This window comes from Paroedura picta, chromosome 1, assembly GCF_049243985.1.
Source record: "Paroedura picta isolate Pp20150507F chromosome 1, Ppicta_v3.0, whole genome shotgun sequence".
In the NCBI taxonomy this organism is placed as follows: domain Eukaryota; kingdom Metazoa; phylum Chordata; class Lepidosauria; order Squamata; family Gekkonidae; genus Paroedura; species Paroedura picta.
In genome coordinates this window covers 81,471,718-81,491,667 of record NC_135369.1, presented here as the reverse complement: position 1 = coordinate 81,491,667, position 19,950 = coordinate 81,471,718, and the positions used below count along the sequence as shown (strand labels likewise).

The window sequence follows — 19,950 nt, the reverse complement described above, 5'->3', positions numbered from 1 at the left end:
GCACTCCCCCACATGCAACCAGGTGAGTGACCTTGGGCTCACCACAGCACTGATAAAGCTGTTCTGACTGAGCAGGGATATCAGGGTTCTCTCAGCCTCACCCACCTCACAGGGTGTCTGTTGTGGGGAGCGGAAAGGGAAGGAGACTGTAAGCCGCTTTGAGACTACTTCAGGTAAAGAAAAGTGGCATATAAGAACCAACTCTTCTTTTTCTCGTCATTTAGAACTCAGCTGGAGCTCTTCCACATACACACAAACACTTGGAGGATATTGGTACTAAAGCAAGTAATAAAGCATTGCATTTCGTGTCTTAACTTTCCCCTTGTTTATTACAGCTAAAATTGACCATGAAATGGAAGAGAAATCTTTGGCAGAAACACATAAAAGGTGAGATGAAATTGTATTCCATTCAATGTTCTATTCAGTTGTTGTTGTTTTCTGGATACTGCAAAAGCCAAACTCTTAAAATACAAATTGTAATCACAATTCAGACATAATTCAAAGCCATGTTGATTAAACTGTAAAATCAGGGTTCGTCTCACAGGACTCCTCCTGGTCACAGTGCATCCGTTCTTCCCTGCACTTTCTGTGGAAAGATCCAACTTCTGTACCAGCCTCCATTGCAACACCAGCCCAAAGGCAAAACTTTGCAGCATCACCAATTCAGTTGGTGGGTGGTACTGCAGAAATGGAGAAGCAGACATCTCTCAGCACAGATAACAGCTCTTGCTTTGCACCTAGCTTTTCAGGTTACTCATTTTCTCACACCAAATGATAGGAATACAACAACCTAGGTATATACAAAAAGTTGCCCAAACATTCAAGCTGGCTCTCCACCACTACCACCATCCCAGACTGACAGTCTGGGGAGTGATTTGCTTCTCAAACACTCTCAGTGCTGCTGTGGATGATACAGTCTTATCTGTGCCCATTGCCCTACAAGCCATTCTCTGCTCTCATGTGGAACTTGGGAAGACTTTGGAGGCCTTCCTCATTTAAATGAACTGCCAAGAAGGTTAAATTAAACCAGCCGTGGCTTTGTGGGACTTCCTCTGACTAATAACAGATGCACATCAGTCTGTTCTGTGTTTTTGAATACCCCACGTACATACAAAGGAAAGAGGAAGGGGGAAAATGCAGTATTTAATAAAATGGGTAATTGAATACGGCTTTAATGTGTCAAATTAACTTTGCAGTGGAGCCAGTTGCCCAATGTGTAATTTAGCAAAGTTTTAAACACCACTGGGGTTTTAGTATGTGTAGCCTTTCTTGTTCAACTTTTGGTTTACTTCTTTCTCCATCCTTTTTGTAACTTCCTCACAATCATGACGTATTTAAAGAATTAATTTTACTAAGCAAGGGAAAATATTTCCCCCCCTTAAAATTCATATTTTCCAGATATATTGGAAATAACACATGCATCTGCCAGTATTTTAATTGCTGTTTTGTAACATGTTCAGAAAGAGAACTGGAAATGCTCTACAAATTATTAGAAAAGTTGGGGTTTAACACTTGCATGGTATATAGAATAAAATATTGAGCTGAAATGTTTGTTGTGATTCTGTTTAAAACCTGCATATCATCTTCAAGGGTGGAGATATAATAAACTTCTGTCCATTAACATGGTGAGATGTGATTTTCAGGTCCATAATATTCTCAGTTTACAAGTAGGAATGGGAGCCTTCCTTCTTTCCCTTTGTTCTAGGCCCCTCTCCTTTGTGTGTTTTCCTGCCTCTAGTTGGGCTCAGCATCCCCTTCTTTCAGGTGACCTTCTCTTTTTTTTTAGTCAGATAGCTATATTTCCTTCTGACCAGGATCATCCCAGCTGGAAACAGGTTTGAGTGAGTGTGCACTTCCTGTGGGTGTGGCTGGAGCTCCTGCTGGCCACCTGATTGGTGGGTTTGCCTGCACCAGCTATCTCCATCTCCTCCCCTACCATGACCCATATAAACTGGTACGGAATTATAGGCTATCCTTTCCCAAAAAAAGATCCACTTTTACTGTGTAACACCTGATGCTACTTCATCAGCTAAGCAATTCTTCCTTGATCTTGTCTTCCCATCTATATGAAAATGGGAAAAGGTGAAATAATGGATTTTTTTTTAACCTCTATGGTGATTTCGGAAGTTCTGCAGATTGTTAGAAAAATATGTTGAATACTTGAGAGTTAAGGAAATTGGAAATGGTACACTATTCTAAGAAGGAAATGTACAATAAAACACAGATCAGATAACCTTAAGTAACTTCAGTAAAGTTCTGGAATTGAATGTAGCTAAAATAGCACAAAGAGCCTCTTTGTGGCGCAGAGTGGTAAGGCAGCCGTCTGAAAGCTTTGCCCATGAGGATGGGAGTTCAATCCCAGCAGCCGGCTCAAGGTCGACTCAGCCTTCCATCCTTCCGAGGTCGGTAAAATGAGTACCCAGCTTGCTGGGGGGTAAACGGTCATGACTGGGGAAGGCACTGGCAAACCACCCCGTATTGAGTCTGCCATGAAAACGCTAGAGGGCGTCACCCTAAGGGTCAGACATGACTCGGTGCTTGCACAGGGGATACCTTTACCTTTACCTTTAAAATAGCACAAGGAATTAAAATTTGATGGTAATTGAGAACAAGAACTCTCTAAGAACTGGTATCATATTGGCAGATAGCAGTAAGAAATATTGGGATAGAGTTTTCTCTTGATGCAAGATTGTAGCCTGGAATATTCTTATGTCATGGGATCTTCCATCACAAAAGCTAACCAAAAACCCTTAAGAAAATACATACTGGTACACTTAATGAAATAATGTATTACTTAAATAATAATGTATTATTATTATCAAATAAAGTATTATTATTCATTATCATTAAGTAATAAACTATTGTTCAGTCATTTCACAATGAAAGCTTATACCTTGGATAAAACTTTGTCGGTGTCAAAGGTGCACTGGATTCAAACATGGCTGCCCATCTGAATTTAAATTACTTCTACAGATGTAGTCTGGAGGCTACTCAGTTGAGTCTATGTTGGTCTCCAGTTATTTCCTTTTCATTCATGTTTTCTGAGCTTTTACTACAGATGACCTTTCCAGGTATTAAAATCATCAAAGAACTCCATTGCTCTTAAATGCTAACATTTTGATTGTTTCTTGATATAAGCTTTTGTAGGCCAGTGACTGCTTGGGTTGTGGAACAAAATGGAAGTGGTGATATACATTTTGGCACATACTTCCCAGAGGAGGAGGATCTTTAGCTTATTCTGTAGAGATGAGCTGTCTGGAACCTTTAGGGAAGATGATACTAGTCCCTAGGGGACTAGTTCTTTCTCATGTTTTACACACCATAATAAAAATTTACTGTACCCAATATGTTAAAATATTTACTTAAATGCTTGTGTGTCAAACACACTATTTGGACCCAGGGTAAGAAGAGAGCTTAAGTAAGCTACATAAATAAGAGATTCGTTACCTTTGGCTAGTCATGGGCAGACTGATGGTACATTGGATGAATGGACCAAGTGAGTCGGATGAATTGACCAACTCTGTGATTCTATGCTCTGTGTAGTGATTGACTGGATGCAGTTCAATTAACGTGATTAACGTGGTTGCCCTTTTCCCCCCTGTTTCAAGTGACTGTATACCACACACAGTGTCTCATGATTACATTTTATTTAATTGAGAAATGCAGATCCACAACTTAATATGGGTTAAAATGGCACACCACCCCCACTGTGAGAGTGTAAAAACTCTGCAAAAAGTGTATCCCTAAAATGAGTAATGGGTTGAGAACAATGCTTCAAGTGTGTTTTAGAAAAGCTCGATTGTTTAGCAGATGAGTTGAAATGGAAAGTTAATCTTTCATGCATAATGAAGATGCAGAAAAGGCCTGGCAATTCCATGAAGTGTCTAGCTGTTCATTTGTCAGCAGAGGGGTGTTTAATAGTTTCTGAAAGGTTGTATGCTTGTTATTTATTTATCGAATTTAGTGAGTTTAAGAGTGTCAATGTGTGAAGTGTTTATTCAAGAAATGGATTTCTGGCACATGGGCAAAGAGAAAAGTGAAATGTTTAGCTCACAATAAGGGTATATTCTAAGGTCTCTGAGTCAGTCTTCTGAGATGAGAAGAAATCACACAGGTCTGTGTTTATCTAGTGTCCACAGTCAGACAAGGAAGGCTCCAGTCTGCTGTTAATGCTGAAATGATACGGAATGTCTTTACTAAACCCCAAACAATTACATCACTCTCTGAAAAATATTGATAAAGTGCAACAGAAAGACACCGTCCTCTGCAGTTTGAATGCTCATTGCTAACTACTTGGAGTCCCGGAGATCCATGCCATGTTAAAGTTGAAAATTCTACTTCACACCTTCCAATTGGCCCCTCCACTTGTCAGCCCGGGGCCAAAGGGCCAATTGTTGCCCCACATCCCAGACTGAGCCCACCCCAACACCCCTTACTGTTTTCTTAACAGGGACAGATTAAGAGGTAGTTTTGTGAATATTTCAGTGCAAGCTGCAGCCAAGAAAAAGTCTTGCTCCCCTTGTATTAAATTAAAATTATTTGCTGTAAAGCTGACAACTTTGTCTCTTATTTTCCTTGCTGCCACAGCATATAATGACATTTTGGATGTTACGTTGTGGTCAGAATCAGATAAGATATAGATTATCTTGTTATTAACTGAATAGGAATCAACATTGAATAATATTTGAGTAAGAAATTTGGCCTGAGATTGTGCCTAGAGTGGGCAGTGGGTTCCTTGAGGGGCTTAAAGAAGCAGTTTTTTGGGGGGGGAAATATTGCTGAACCCTAACCCTAACCCCACCAACTATCGCCCTGTTTTGCACCTTACGTTTCTGGGCAAAGTGGTTGAGAGGGCCATGGCAGATAAGGTCCTGGCATTTTTGGAGGAAACTTTGGTCCTGGATCCATACCAGTCTGGCTTCCATCCTGGCCATGGGGTAGAAACTGCACTGGTCACCCTGATGCCAGCATCTTGTTAAACATTTCATTGTTTAACATTAACAACATGGACCAAGTCAAAGTAATACAGGAAAGATTATCAGGTTGCTACAGCTTCTACCATAACATTATATGGTACATTATTAAACTGCTTCTTCACAAAGACCAAATACAGGAGCCAATTTTTCTGAATTTTTTCTGGCTGTCAGGTATTTACGAAGCTTGTCAATTTTGCCGTCTTCCTCAGTTTGCCAACTTTGGCAAACCAGCCAGTAAATCCCAGTGTGTTTTCTTGCTTCCAGCTCTATGTTATTATTAGTCCGGCAGTGGTTGTAGATAGAAAAACAACGCTTTTCTGTCTGGCTTCTCAGAGCTGCTGGAGCACCCTTTTGCTTCCATATGTGCCTCAGGGACTTCCTCATGAGGGCTTCCTGGTAAGTGTGTCCCTTGTAGAACCTGCTCCTGTAACACACAGACCCTCCATTAAGCCCCCAAAGATCCCCCTGGGCTTCTGCTGTAAATCAACCTCCCTAATGCCGTTACCCTCTAATACAGTTCCTCATGTTGTGGTGACCCCCAACCATAAAAATATGAAAGTGTTCTTTCACAGAAATTAAACCGAAACTAAGCAATGGCGTGAAGATTCATTGTTCATGATAGTATATAATTTTTTTCCTGGGGTTTCTCAGTTCAGTACTGCCTCTTGTCCTTCCAAGCTGCACCACCACCTGGAGCGCCTGGTGGGAGACTGCACTGAGCTGGGGGCTCTGCTAGAAGACGACAAAGACCAAGTATTGGTTCTTATATGCTGCTTGTCTCTACCCGAAGGAGGCTCATAGTGGCTTACAGTCGCCTTCCCTTTCCTCTCCCCACAAGAGACACCCTGCGAGGTGGGTGAGGCTGAGAGAGCCCTGATAACACTGCTTGGTCAGAACAGATTTATAAGCACTGTGGCAAGTCCAAGGTCACCCAGCTGACTTCTCTCAACTTTTTACCACTGAAATATTTTAGCCTGAAATATTCTTTAGGCTTTGACAGTCCCTAGAAGTGGTATCTTCAGGGATACCAATCTCTAGGTGGGACCTGAAGAATCCCTACAGAGCTCTTCTCCAAACTAAGAGATCAGTTCCCCTGGAGGTAGGGGGGGCTTTGTAGCACTCCCTTCTACAGACAAACACACAGAGAGAATACGGAAGAAGAAAGCATTCCTTCCTTCTCAAATAGCCAACCTTATTAACCACAAAATCGTGTAGGAAAGACCTGAATGTCTCCTACCTTGGATTGCTTTGAGAAGCCATGGCTAGAAGGTCTATATTTAAAAGGAAAGAATTTCATCACAGTCAGTGAGCAAATCAAAAAAGACTTACACCATCCTCCTACAATAGCTTCTTCTGCCTGTGCTCTAGCTACATCTCTTTCAAGCAATGACAATTTGTACAGCTTGGTGTAGTGGTTCAGAGCAGCAGCTTCTATTGTGGTAACCTGTATTTGATTCCCTTCTCCACAGGCTGGGTGACCTTGGGCTAGTCACAGTCCTGTTAGAAACTGTTCTCACTGAGCAGTTTCTCTCAGAGCTCTCTCAGCTTCACCTACCTCACAGAGTCTGTTGTACAGAGAGGATGGGAAGGCTATTGTAAGCAACTCTGAGACTCCTTTGGGCAATGAAAAGCAGGGTATAAAAACCAACTCTTCTTCTACTGGGAAGGTACTACTGGAAAACAGTAGTTTTCCATCCACATGACCTCATGGCATTTCTTTGCTCCATTTTTATTCCCCATCTTTCATGCCATTGGTCTCAAATTTGCTTTGTTGTGGTGGTCTTAGAAAGACGGCAGCAAGACCAAGGTGGTATCTATATTGAAAGGGAAAGTCTATATCTTCCCAGTCCCACCCACACGCTTCTCAGACTGCACATTGCAAACCTCACATGACTTACTCATGAATAAACATTCCCAAGGCAGAGACTTTTCCTGGCCACCCTGGGTCCCAGAGGGTCAGCAGGGAGCTGCTTCTGAGCCTCCCACATCCTCCCCCTCCAGAAGGCACACAAGAGACAGCTTACTTTCCCCCCTGTCCTCTGAGCTGAAAGAGGCCAGGGCAACATACCAGCAACAGGTTTCTGAGCCTCCCACATCCTCCTCCTCCAGAAGGCACACAAGAGACAGCTTACTTTCCCCCCTGTCCTCTGAGCTGAAAGAGGCCAGGGTAACATACCAGCAACAGGTTTCTGAGCCTCCCACATCCTCCTCCTCCTCCAGAAGGCACACAAGAGACAGCTTACTTTCCCCCCTGTCCTCTGAGCTGAAAGAGGCCAGGGCAACATACCAGCAACAGGTTTCTGAGCCTCCCACATCCTCCTCCTCCAGAAGGCACACAAGAGACAGCTTACTTTCCCCCCTGTCCTCTGAGCTGAAAGAGGCCAGGGCAACTTACCAGCAACAGGGCATGCTCTGTTCCTCCTCTTCTACCCATGAAACTTCTGAAACTGGCAGGAAGTTGGAGGCAAAGAGTTGATTCCTCCTGACTGGGGTTATACTACCAGTGTGGGTCAGTTCTGCCAGAGGCCCATCTTTTATTGGGGGAATATTTCTGAGGGGACCAATCAGGTAGGGAGTAACTTGTCTGCATGCAACTTGAGCTGATTGGCCCTCAGAGTACAATGTGAACTGACTGGCCCTCATTGGCAGCTTGCAATTTGAACTGATTGGCAATCATTGGCAGAGTACTCTCTCCCTATTAGTATCACACTCCCAGGGAGGGCTAATCAGGTAGGGGATTGTCTGCATGCAATTTGAGCTGATTGGCCCTCATTGGCAGAGTGCAGTTTGAACTGATTGCCCCTCATTGGCAGAGTGCTCTCTCTCTCAGGGAGGGCCAGGTAGGGAGTGAGTTGTCAATGTGAGTTTTTATTATATTTAATGATAATGATGATCTGTGGAGTTCCAGCAATTCTTTTCAAGTTTTACAGATACAAACCAGGGAAAGAGAACAAGGACCCAGGCTTCCTACTAAGTGTAGCTTCTCCACTGCTTTATTCAATAATGACTAAGTGCTGAAATGAACTCTGACTCTTTAGTCCCTAGAGGCAGAGGCTGACACTTTATTTTTATTTTCTTTATTTAGATTTTGTTAATTTAGATTTATTTAGACTATGTACAAATGTAGGCAAAGGCCTCTGTTGTCCTTACTGGATTTATATGCAGCTTTTGATTTAGTAGGGAATTTTAGGGACTTTCAGAGAAAGGTCTCCCGTCTGTACTGTTCTAAGCTCATTGACTTCAAATGATTTGGAAGACTGTAAATCTTCTTAGGATGGCAGTGTTTATGTACCAATGTACTACAAGGACTAGCTTGGACGACAAACCATTTCAGAGCAGAAACCAACTCATACTGTCCTGAGTAAAGCAGTCCTAAGAGCTGCCAGATGACACCAGTTCTCAGTCTTTTTATACAGTTGTGGATTTGTTTGTTTATTGCCTATAAGGAATAATGGGAAGCACAGTTGCCTATAGGAAACAATGGGAGAAATACTTCCCCATAGGAAACAAGGCAAATCACGCCTGCCCATAGGGAATAATGCAAACCACAGCTGGCCATAGGGAATAATGGGAAGCATGCCTGCCCATAGGAAACAAGCCTTACGCTCCACCACTTCCAACTTCCTGGTGATCCCTGGCCCCAAGGAAGCCCACTGGACCACAACAAGGGTGAAAGCTTTTTTTGTCCTGGCCCCCACCTGGTGGAAAGTAAGCTCCCAGAGGAGATCAGGGCCTGACAGAACTTGAAAAGTTCCACAGGGCCTGCAAAAGGGAGCTCTTCCACCAGGCATTTGGTTGAGGCTGACCCAAACCACTTACCACCATCACTGCAGAGTCGCCCATCCCACTGGGCCATCAGTACGCATTGACATTGTTCTCCCCAGTGTTCCATCATTCCATAATGTTGTTTATTGTTATTATTGTATTATTATAAACTGAGGTATCTGTATCATTCTGTTTTGACGTAAACCACCCTGAGCCTTCAGGGAGGGCAATATATAAATAAGAGAGATGGAGAGAAGATAGAAGAAAAAGAGAGAGATAAAATCTGCAAAGTGGTTCACAAATGCCTCTCAGCTATTTGCCTATAATTTGAATTGCCCCTCTTTGAGGGTGGTAAGAGACCGAATCACCCTAAATAATTGTGCCGGACATGAGCTTGCAGATGCAATGGAGGTTGCATAGAACTCTCTTTTCACAGCTATCACCACCATGTCATAGGTCCTCATAAGCATATTTTAAGATGTTCTTGAAACTTTATCACGAGTCTTCCTCCAAACTTGCCCTATCCGTCTCAGCTCTAACTTCTTGCATAACTCCCCAGTATGCCAGGGCACTTGCTTGAGATGGGGGCAGAGAGGGCATTAGGGTACAATCTCATCGATGGCTCTTGACAGCCAGTTATGCCAGTCATCAACTAGCTCATCTAATGAGTCATTGTAGGTCATGGGATTCTGCAGAGGAGTCAGGAAACTGATGGTTTCCATAATGAAATGGGGGGAAATAATTTATTTATTTGTTATATTTATATCATAGAGTTGGAAGGGGCCATACAGGCCATCTAATCCAACCCCCTGCTCAATGCAGGATCAGCCCAAAGCATTCAAGAAAAGTGTGTATCCAACCTTTCATTGAAGACTGCCAGTGAGGGGGAGCTCACCACCTCCTTAGGCAGCCTATTCCACTGCTGAACTACTCTGACTGTGAAAAATTTTTTCCTGATATCTAGCCTATATCGTTGTACTTGTAGTTTAAACCCATTACTGCGTGTCCTTTCCTCTGCAGCCAATGGGAACAGCATCCTGCCCTCCTCCAAATGACAACCTTTCAAATACTTAAAGAGGGCTATCGTGTCCCCTCTCAACCTCCTTTTCTCCAGGCTGAACATTCCCAAGTCCCTCAACCTATCTTCATAGCGCTTGGTCCCTTGGCCCCAGATCATCCTCGTCGCTCTCCTCTGTACCCTTCCAATTTTATCTACAACCTTTTTGAAGTGAGGCCTCCAGAACTGCACACAGTACTCCAAGTGTGGTCTGACCAGTGCTGTATACAATAGGACTATGACATCTTGTGATTTTGATGTGATGCCCCTGTTGATACAGCCCAAAATGGCATTTGCCTTTTTTACTGCTGCATCACACTGCCTGCTCATGTTTAGTTTACAATCCACAAGTACCCCAAGGTCTCATTCACACACAGTGTTACCTAGAAGTGTATCCCCCATCCAGTAGGCATGTTTTTCATTTTTCTGACCCAGATGCAGAACTTTACACTTATCTTTATTAAATTGCATCTTGTTCTCATTTGCGCATTTTTCCATTGTGTTCAGATCTCATTGAACTCTGTCTCTATCTTCTGGATTATTTGCCAGTCTCCCAATTTGGGGTCATCTGCAAACTTGATGAGTTGTTTCCACCCAGTGTTGAATTCAGCTTTTGCTGTGCCTACTAAGCCTACTAAGTAACGTATAGTTGTGTGTCAAAAGATGACTTCAGTGCATGGCATGTAAATGAATGTACACTCATTTAGGTGTGCATACCACATACCTGCCATGCCCTGAATGCTGGAAAAAGCTGGCACTTAACATGTTTGGGGGGTTTCCCCACAGCAACAGCTCATGGATGGTTGAGAGCCTGAGATTTTTAAAATGTTGTTACAATGTGGAATCCCTGCTCCAGAAATGTGGAGAGCATCAAAGTCAAAGAGGAGAAAATTTTAAAATATGAGATAAGCATTGGGTTTTTAACTGTAATAAATATTAGTACAAAATTGTTTAAATTGTGTTCTACTCTATAGAAGCTTACATTACTTCCCTTATTTTGGCCTTTTTGGGTTCTTGACTTTACTTAGGTCAGGATAAAGGACACCTCCCCCCCACCTGGCAGATGATAAGGAAAGATCTAGAATTGGAGAGTCCCCACCAGCCGACCATCGCTGTAGGTGATGGGTCGGCACTTGGGGCCCCTCTGAGGCCAGATGATAGCTAGCACTATGGGATCTGGAATAGTTGCCGCCATAGGTTTTTTTAAATGGGTGATTTAATGGGATAATATTATGTGTTTTATTGGGGCTTTTATTGTGACCCGCCGCAAGCCAGCTTGCTGGGAGTGGCGGGATATAAATTGAAACATACATACAAACATACTACCCGAAGAAGTCACGGCTTACAATCCCACCAATCAGTTGGCCAATCTGGGCACTAGGAGCTAGAGTTCAAGCCTGCCAGAAGCAGGACAGTCAACTGAGGGATGTTAACACATCCAAGAGATGGCATGTTTTTTTTTTCCTTTGGGTTGTAAACTATGCTCTCTACCCAGCTAAGTGTATCTTTCCCATGCTGTGACAGTCTTTGGGATGCCATCTACCCTGTCCATCACCATAACTGTCACATTATCGCTGCCATCTGCCCCTCATCTCACAAAGCACCTTTTAAGCAATGACAGCAATCTACCAAAAAAAGAATCACTTGAGTGAGAAATACGCCCTTTATCCTTATGCTAGCTGTTTTTAAGAGCCAGGATGGGCAAGGGTCTAGTGGGCATGTGGTTGGCCTTGCTGTTGCTAGTATCCTGTCCACTTCGGTCAGCGTGAATCGTCTGATGTTACTTATAGTTTTCTCCAAACAGGGCCAAGGGGCCTCTAGTTCACTTTTTATATCTAAGGTTGGACGGAGGTCGTGGCGAAGTGTCGAGATTTTATCTGCAAAATGACTCGCAAATGCCTCACAGCTGATGTCCAATTTGCTACTGTTTTGTTGCCCTTCAACCAGGGCAGTGAGGGATCGAACTATCTTAAACAATTGAGCCAGGCATGATTCTGCAGATGCGATGGTAGCCGAGTAAAAATTGCATTTTACTGACTTCACCGCCATCTCATAGGCCTTCATCTGCATTCTATAAGATATTCTCAAGGCTTCGTCACGAGTCTTCCTGCAAACTCGCTCTAGCCGTCTCAGTTCCCGTTTCAATATGAATTGACCTACTGGAAGGCACTACTGTATGTTTGGACTGGACTTGGCCCTAGTTCCCTCCAGAAAAACAGACCTGCAGAGTAACAGTGTTTGCAGTTATTTGGTTACCTTTTGTGGATGTGGCACAGATCCAGACTCACTATGCTTTGAGTTTTAAAAGACAGAGTCTTTGCTAAGAACAGATATTATATTCACCTGCTTCAGTCTCCTTACTGAAGCAGAATACAAAAGCTTAAGAGATAGTTCCAAAGAAAACACATTGCAAGCCTCTATGGCTGACTCAAGCAGACTATATGCCTACATATAGATTAAGAGAGCTAAATTTAATGGCTACTTCTTGATTCAGATCACACTGATTCTTCTCTTCCTGAAGAAGCAGGAAGTGGGTGAGAGCCCAGCTTAAACAAAGAGAGCTCCAAGATATATGTTTGGGATTTTTCTACTGCTCGTGGCTGCAATTCTGGGTCAGGCCAATGGCCCATCCAATCCTATTATCTGTGCCACACAGTGGCCAGAACACGGGTGCCATCAAAAGGTACACTAGCAGAACCAGACCCATAGCCAGGGGGACTGACTGGGGCGATGTCCCACCCCAAAAATGCCCTGCCCCACCAATCAGCTTTCCTTCTGCTGTAGGAGGAGCCTGGACACACTTACCCTTCCATGTCTGGAGGCTTCCTCTGTGCTTGCAGCACATTGGCTGGCTTGACAATGCCTTTTCCCTGCAGTAGAGTCTCCTTCATGCGATGGCTCAACAAGGCTAGAAAGCTTTGTGGCCTTGCAAGGCTGCCAGTTACCTCTCCTGCAGCCAGCCCCCACCCCCAAACATTCACACACTTTTTACAACCTTCCCGTTTCCAACTTCCCCTTTCCCTTCCAAGATCTGCCCTGCAGTTTGACAACACAATATGCACAGCAACTGTGGCAGCCCAGCCAATAAAAGCCTGTGCCTGCACTGACCTCCATCCTTTACTGGTCACAATGAGTATGAATGGTGAGGGTCTATCTTTGCTAAAGAGCCTCTTGTGGCGCAGAGTGGTAAGGCAGCCGTCTGAAAGCTTTGCCCGTGAGGCTGGGAGTTCGATCCCAGCAGCCGGCTCAAGGTTGACTCATCCTTCCGAGGTCGGTAAAATGAGTACCCAGCTTGCTGGGGGGTAAACGGTAATGACTGGGGAAGGCACTGGCAAACCACCCCGTATTGAGTCTGCCATGAAAACGCTAGAGGGCGTCACCCCAAGGGTCAGATATGACTCGGTGCTTGCACAGGGGATACCTTTACCTTATCTTTGCTAAAAAAATCTTGCACTTACTTTTTTTTTAAAGGTAACTTTAAGGATGTTTTCACTGCCATACATGGCAAACGTTTGGGAACAAATTATGCAAGTGGTCTGTGCTTACTTGATAAACAACTTAATTCCTCTGGAACCTTACATTTAAGCCTACTTGTGTTGCAACTCATATCCTCTATATATGTTTGGAAATAAATTATATCTGAGCAGTACCTTTGAGAACATGCCACTTTTGGATATTTTGTATTTTAGAACCATATCCACTGCTGTAGAAGCGATCAGCCTAAATGCGGACTTGAGAATAGTTGTAGCTGTTTAGATAAAGGAATTCTGGTGGCTGTTAAATAGCTGTATGCTTGAATTGCTTTCTGTTGGTTCCCAGCAAGATTAGCAGTGATCAGCACAAAAGTCTGCCTTGTCCCCCTTTGATCCCTTAGTATTCTCAAGAAAAGCCTTCACGTCTCCAATAAACATGAGTACTATTTATCAAACTCACTGAGCATTTATTTGTGGGGATTTCAATCTAATCTGGCTCCCTAATTGTTGAAAAGGCTTCAGACAGAGAATTATAGTGTCTAGAAAGACTGCTTTGGGATGTGCTACTTACCATCATGGATATCTCTGGGTAAACTTGGTGTTGTTTTGTTAGTGTACAGTCTCGGTCTTCGAGCAGTTCCAGACTTTCCAGGCAATTTCAATGGCTTCTTTCCGACATTGCAGTAAGCCGGGATTTGTTTAAACTATGTTTTGTTGGACAGACCCAGGTCCGCCAGATTTATCTCCCAGACCACAGGGAGGGGGGGGGGGTCCATTAACCACAGTAGCCTGGTGCTTGTTTCCTTTCCCAACTCCAAACTGGAACACTGGAACACAGAACTGGGCAAACTTCCTGTATCATTACTTTTATTCATTAATATGCTTGTGTGCATTATCTTCACAAGAGGAATCACAACATGGGAATAACATGCGCACTTGTAGAGCTGATGATAGGTAGTTGGCAGACATTTTGAGCTACTAAGATAGTAGTAGCACTGTTAGTTTCCACAAGTTAATGCTGATGTTCTCTGGTTCCTTCTGAACTGTTATTTGGGTCTTCAGAGGACAGCTGCTGTCAGGATGGGTTCTATATTTGTGTCCAGATACTGAATTCATTTCAGAATTCACATACACGCAAATGGTGTATGTTAATGTTTGTATGTATATAATGTATATCGAAGTATTGTACAACCATAAGTATCTTTATTGTTTATTTTATTTACTTAAAACATTTGCATGCTTCCCTTTTTAAAAAAGTGTTTAGAAATATAACCAGCAATTAAACACAAACAAAAAGGAAACTGAGTAAGAATCTGCTGGATGAAACAGAAGAGTCTTCACCTGCTGGTGGAACACAGTGATCAAGGGGACAGACAAATACTCTCCCCAGCGGGAGAGTTTAATCATCCTAGTGCCGTGTCCAGAAGGCCCTTGCTTGGGCTGCCACCATTCTAGCATTAAAAAATAGTGGGGGTACTTGAAGCAGGACCTGCAGCCGATTATCGTAATGATTGTAGGCTTGTGTGGAAGTAGGTGGTCCTTAAGTTATGCTGGTCACAGACTGTAAAGGTGAAGACCAGCACGTTACTGGGCCCAGAGCTAGAATGGAAGCCCGTGAAGAGGGAACAAGACTTGAGTGACTATTTCTCTGTGAACCACTCCATACAGCATTCTCACTGCTGCATTCTACCACAGTTGTAGTTTCTGGAGACCTATCAAGGTCAGCCCCTATGTATGGCTCATGGCCCAGTCTTATCTAAATGTACCCCAGAGGCAGGATCTTTTGCACTCAGGAAAGCCCACAGTTGGGCCACCAGCAAAAGCTAGTAGAAGATATACCTGGCCTCCATGTGGAGGCTGGAGAATTACAACTGATCTCCAGGCTGCAGAAATCACTTTTCGTGGAGGAAATGGCAGCTTTAACAGGTAGACTCTATGGCATTTCTCTATGCAGAGCTACTTCCTCTCCCACCCTCCCCAGGCTGTACCCTCAAATCTACAGGAATTCCCCAACCCAGAGGTGGCAACCCTAATGTGAATTTTTGCAGGAGTCTGATTTTTCTTGCATTTGAAGAATTATCTTTCGGATGGATAAATGTAAAAAGCTTTGCCTCACAGTTGCATCTCTGTGATATACAACAGACCTCTAGTTTGCAAAGTAAATCTAACTTGCAATATGAACATGAAAGAGGCAGGCCTATGTCTCTGATTGCTATCAGCCTGCTACATCAGCCATGTATGTAATGGGTATTCAGACAGAGAAGAAATTTGCCCTGTTGTTGCTAATAAAATATTTGCCATTTTATTTTCTTTGACAGCTTTTTGGAGACTACAGCGTATTTCTGTATGAAACCAAAAATGGGCGAAAAGGAGGTGTCCTTAAATGCTTTCTTCAGTATTTGGCATGAATTCAGTTCTGATTTTAAAGAGTTCTGGAAGAAGGAAAATAAACTTATTTTGCAAGAAAGGTGAGTATTTTACGACAACATATAAAGGTTTTAGATAATGGTGTACACAATATAAGGCTACCTGATATCCACCCTGTATCAAAATGTGTAATGGTATATATCTGCTCACCGTTTAAACAATTTTGACAATGCAGGCTATGATTCTTACCTCTTCACACCTAAGGGACGGGCTACAAAGTCCCTGCAGAGAACTCGTTCAGGATTAGGTGTTCTATTGAATATTTTTTATTTTGTTTACCTAAATTATAGTTTCCTAGGCTTTCTATAAGAGTCCCCAATGGGATCAAGAGAAGTATAAATAACAAAATTAAAAAGAAATTATCCTGTTGATTACATTCCCCCCCCTTTTTTATAAACAATCCACTGTTAACTTCTCACATCCACAGTCTCTCTGTCCTAGATCTTTTCATTTTTCTTACACAATGAATGCAAAACACAAATCAAAATTATAATTTAGAAGTACCCACACCATAAATTTGACAGAGGAAACTACTATGTGAACAAAAGGTCCTGAACTTCCTCAAGGAACTTTCCAGACAGAGTCCATTTCAACCTGAGCCCTCCTGAGTGGAGCCGGTCCAGCCTCTGCTTCTGGAATGCTATGGCCCAAAGCTGTGCACATCCTGCTTGGGCCAGCCTCGCTTGCACTTGTCCGCAACACACCAGTCAAGGAGCATTCTGGCACACTCGCCACCATTCAGAGTGTGAAAGCTGCTGGGGCCGGTGAAGCCTTTCTTGGGCCCAGTGACCATTCCCAGGGCAAAGGGGATGGCTGGCTGGGACTCACTTGCCCCCCCCCCCAGGCAGGCTCACCAAGGCCGGGAAAGCTGCAGTGCACTTTCTGGCGGTCAGGGGAAGGAAGGAGACGAGTCCCAACCAGGGCTCCCATTCACCCACCGGCAGGCTGTGACGGGCCTTCTTGGGGAAAGCAGGAGCCCTGGTTTGGACTCACCTCCTCCCTTCCCCTGACCCCCAGAAGGTACTCCGCAGCATTTCCCAGCCTCGGCAAGCCTGCCTGGTCTGGGGAGGGGAGGAGGACGCAAGTCCCAGCCATCCCTCCCCTTTACCCCAGGCAGGCTCACAGAGGCCAGGAATAGCTGCAGGATGAGCCAGCAGAAGGTAAGTCAGGACAAGGGGTAGAAGACCGGCTGCACTGGCCTTAACAGCTCAGCTCACCGGCTGGCCCATTGTACTCCCAGGCCTCCAGCTTTCCAGAGAGTGGACGGTGGGGGGGAGGCCGGATGGCTATGCTATACTGTGCAGCAGTGACCCTGGTGGTCCAGCTCCCATGACTGGTCCCCTGTGCTTGCAGGCCTCCTGCTTGCCAGGGAGCGAAAGGAAACCAGCCGGCTGCACTCTGCAGTACCATATTGGGCAATATACAAAATGCAAAATATTTTTTACAGATAAAAATATTTTTGATTACATCTACTCCATGGGAGCAGTATAAATAAAAGGATAAGGCCTGTGTGGGAGGGCTCGATCCGGGATGGGGGATCCCGACGATTGGGCCCTTGCTACCGAACTGACAAGCAAAGTGCCAGCCGATTGGACCCCCCGCTGGTCAGCCCGCCTCCCGAACCACCCACTCACCAACCTGGCCTGCCTTCAGCAGCCAGTCGCCGTGGACTGGAGGGTGCGGGGGCCGGGAGAAGACACTTCACCACCAAGAAAGGAGTGACGCGGAGGCCCTGCTCCTTTCCCACCACGAAAGACAGGACCTTGCCTGGGGGTGGCCCAAAGCCACCCCTTCCCACTGAGGTGATGACTTGGCAGGTGCGCAGCACCTCCCGACCTGTCTTATGCCCACAACGCCATTTAGACGCTGGCCGCCACTACCACACCCGGCCACCCGTTGTGGGCAGCCTGGTGGAGGCGGCAAGGGGGGAAGACAGTGGCTGGGGGGGACTCATGCCCCTTCCGAGCCACCACGCCTGCCTGGAGCCAGGCCGGGGCTGGGAGCCTTTGCCCCGGCAAAGGGACAGCCTCGCTGTGTCACTGACGTGGTGGCCCTGTGCCTTTGCCGCCCACGGAGCCTGAGCCAGCGACCACGCAGAGGATCCCCGCCTGGCGACCACGCTACACAGCAGGTAAGCTGACATGCAGCCTATACAGCCATTCGCCCCTGCGGGGGGGCCTGCCCCCCCTGCCCTGCACACTCACACACACATGCACACACACATGCACACACATCGCATTCTTCCACCGCCAGCCCCCAACCCCGCCTCCACAATCCACTGCCACTCCACCACCCCTTCCCCGTACCCCCACTCGCTGAGCCACCCATCCAGCCACCCATGCACCGCGTGCTTCCCCCGCCCACTCCCCCACACAACTCCCCATGCTTCCCCTACTCCGCCGCACATTCCCCCACCCCACACATACAGCCACCCACCCACTGCACGCTCCTGCCGCGCACCCCCCACAAGTTGCCCCTGCATTCCTCCCCCGCTCTGCCGTACATTCCCCCACTCCACACACCCAACCACCCACCCACCTTTACTCTTCCACCATCCGCCCCACCCCTCAGTCACCTCCTCAACCCGCACCCGCTTCCACCACCCCAAACATCGACGCACCCACCTCTCTCTACCCCGCAATCTTCCCACACAACCTCCACTCCCAACTGGCTTCCGTTGTGACTCCCCACCACCACCCCGCAGACCCTTTACACACCACCCTCCTTCCCCCCATCCCATCCCATTCCATCTAACTCTCTGCCTCTCTATCTCCTTCCTGCCTCTCTCTCTCTCCTTCTCTCTTGCTCTCTTACACCCTTCCTGTCTTTCTGCCATTCTCCCTTCCTTTCTTTCTCCCTTCTATCCTTCCCTTAACCCACCCCTTGCCCTCCTTTCTCCCTCCCATCCCTCCTTCCCTCTTCTACCTTCCTTTCCTTAATTCTTCCTCCCCATCCATTAGCACCCATTGTATTTTATCTACAGCGTGCTTAATTTCGAATAATCATAATATTATGAAAGTTCCTATTATACTCACAATATCCATTTCTTTTTGAGTCTGTGCTTCGCTAGAAAAATAGAAGTGTTTTCCTGGAGCATACGATGTTGAATCAAGATGAGGGTTCATAATCATTTAAAGTGCTTAACAGGTGTTCGCAATTCATACAAAGAGGAACATGAACTAATTCTGAACAACATTCAAACACAGAGAACTAAGCAATAAATGCAGAGGCATAGGCATTTAAAGTTGAGGAAACCTATATTACAGAGGCACAATCATTTCAAGTTATGCAAAGTTGGAGTCAGATACTACACCCCACATCACGTCCACCAGTAAGACTATGCTCATTTTTAAAGAGATGTTTTCCTCCATTTGCGAAGTGCTTGATGGAAATAATTTTAGATACAAGGAAACAGTTTTGTACCATATATGAATATACTATTAAGATAATTTTTGCCTCTAACAATTTTTTGACCATTTATTTATTTATTTTGATTTCTATACCGCCCTTCTGTATGGCTCAGGGCGGTTTATATACAACATCGTAGGGGATACATGGAACGAGTCAATATACAACATAGTCAATATACAACAATAACAACACAACAGATAAACAATAACTTCAGTGGTCCCAACAATAACAGCATAACAAGCTAATCTCCCTAGAGAGATCAGACTGCTTCAGGCCATGGAGGGATTTTATCCCCATCATTTGCCCAACTTATCTATTTAACTTCCTGGTGGTGCCTGGAGTTCTCCCAAAGTTGCAACTGATCTCCAAATCACATAGATCCCGTCCTCTGAGGAGAATTGCTGCTTTGCATGGTGAGCTTGGCATGATGAGCAAAGATGAATGCTACCTTGTTTTGCTCAGGCACACACACAAATGAAACTAACTTCTTATTTAACAAGCATTTTATTTTATGAGTGATGTCATGCATGCTATAAACATGTGACTTCTGGGGATGTGGCAGGGAAGCGTGGCCATCTGACATCATTTTGGGGCTTACTCAAAGCCTGAAGAATATTTCAGGGGTTACTCCAAGGTCAAAAGTTTGAGAAAGGCCGCCCTAGTCTCTTAACTGAGTCAGCCGAACCCCACCAACATTAGGAAGTATAATGTCCTTCAAGTTCTTCACTTTGTCAGCCAACATCTTGATTTTTGCATTGATTGGTGTAATGGTTGGGAGTACTGACTTCTAATCTGGCAATCCCCGCTCCTTCTCATGCAGCCAGCTGGGTGACCTTGGACT

The 19,950-nt window shown here is 44.9% G+C and overlaps 1 protein-coding gene across 2 annotated transcripts in view; it reads left to right on the top strand.

Annotated features, from left to right (window-relative positions):
- FMN2 (formin 2) overlaps positions 1 to 19,950 on the top strand; it is a 223,718-nt gene that overhangs the window by 185,775 nt on the left and 17,993 nt on the right. For both annotated transcript variants that reach the window (XM_077345246.1, XM_077345237.1), the window contains 2 exons: positions 336 to 387; positions 15,590 to 15,739. In XM_077345246.1, the coding sequence (XP_077201361.1) occupies positions 336 to 387; positions 15,590 to 15,739 (202 nt within the window). The remainder of the gene's footprint in view (positions 1 to 335; positions 388 to 15,589; positions 15,740 to 19,950) is intronic.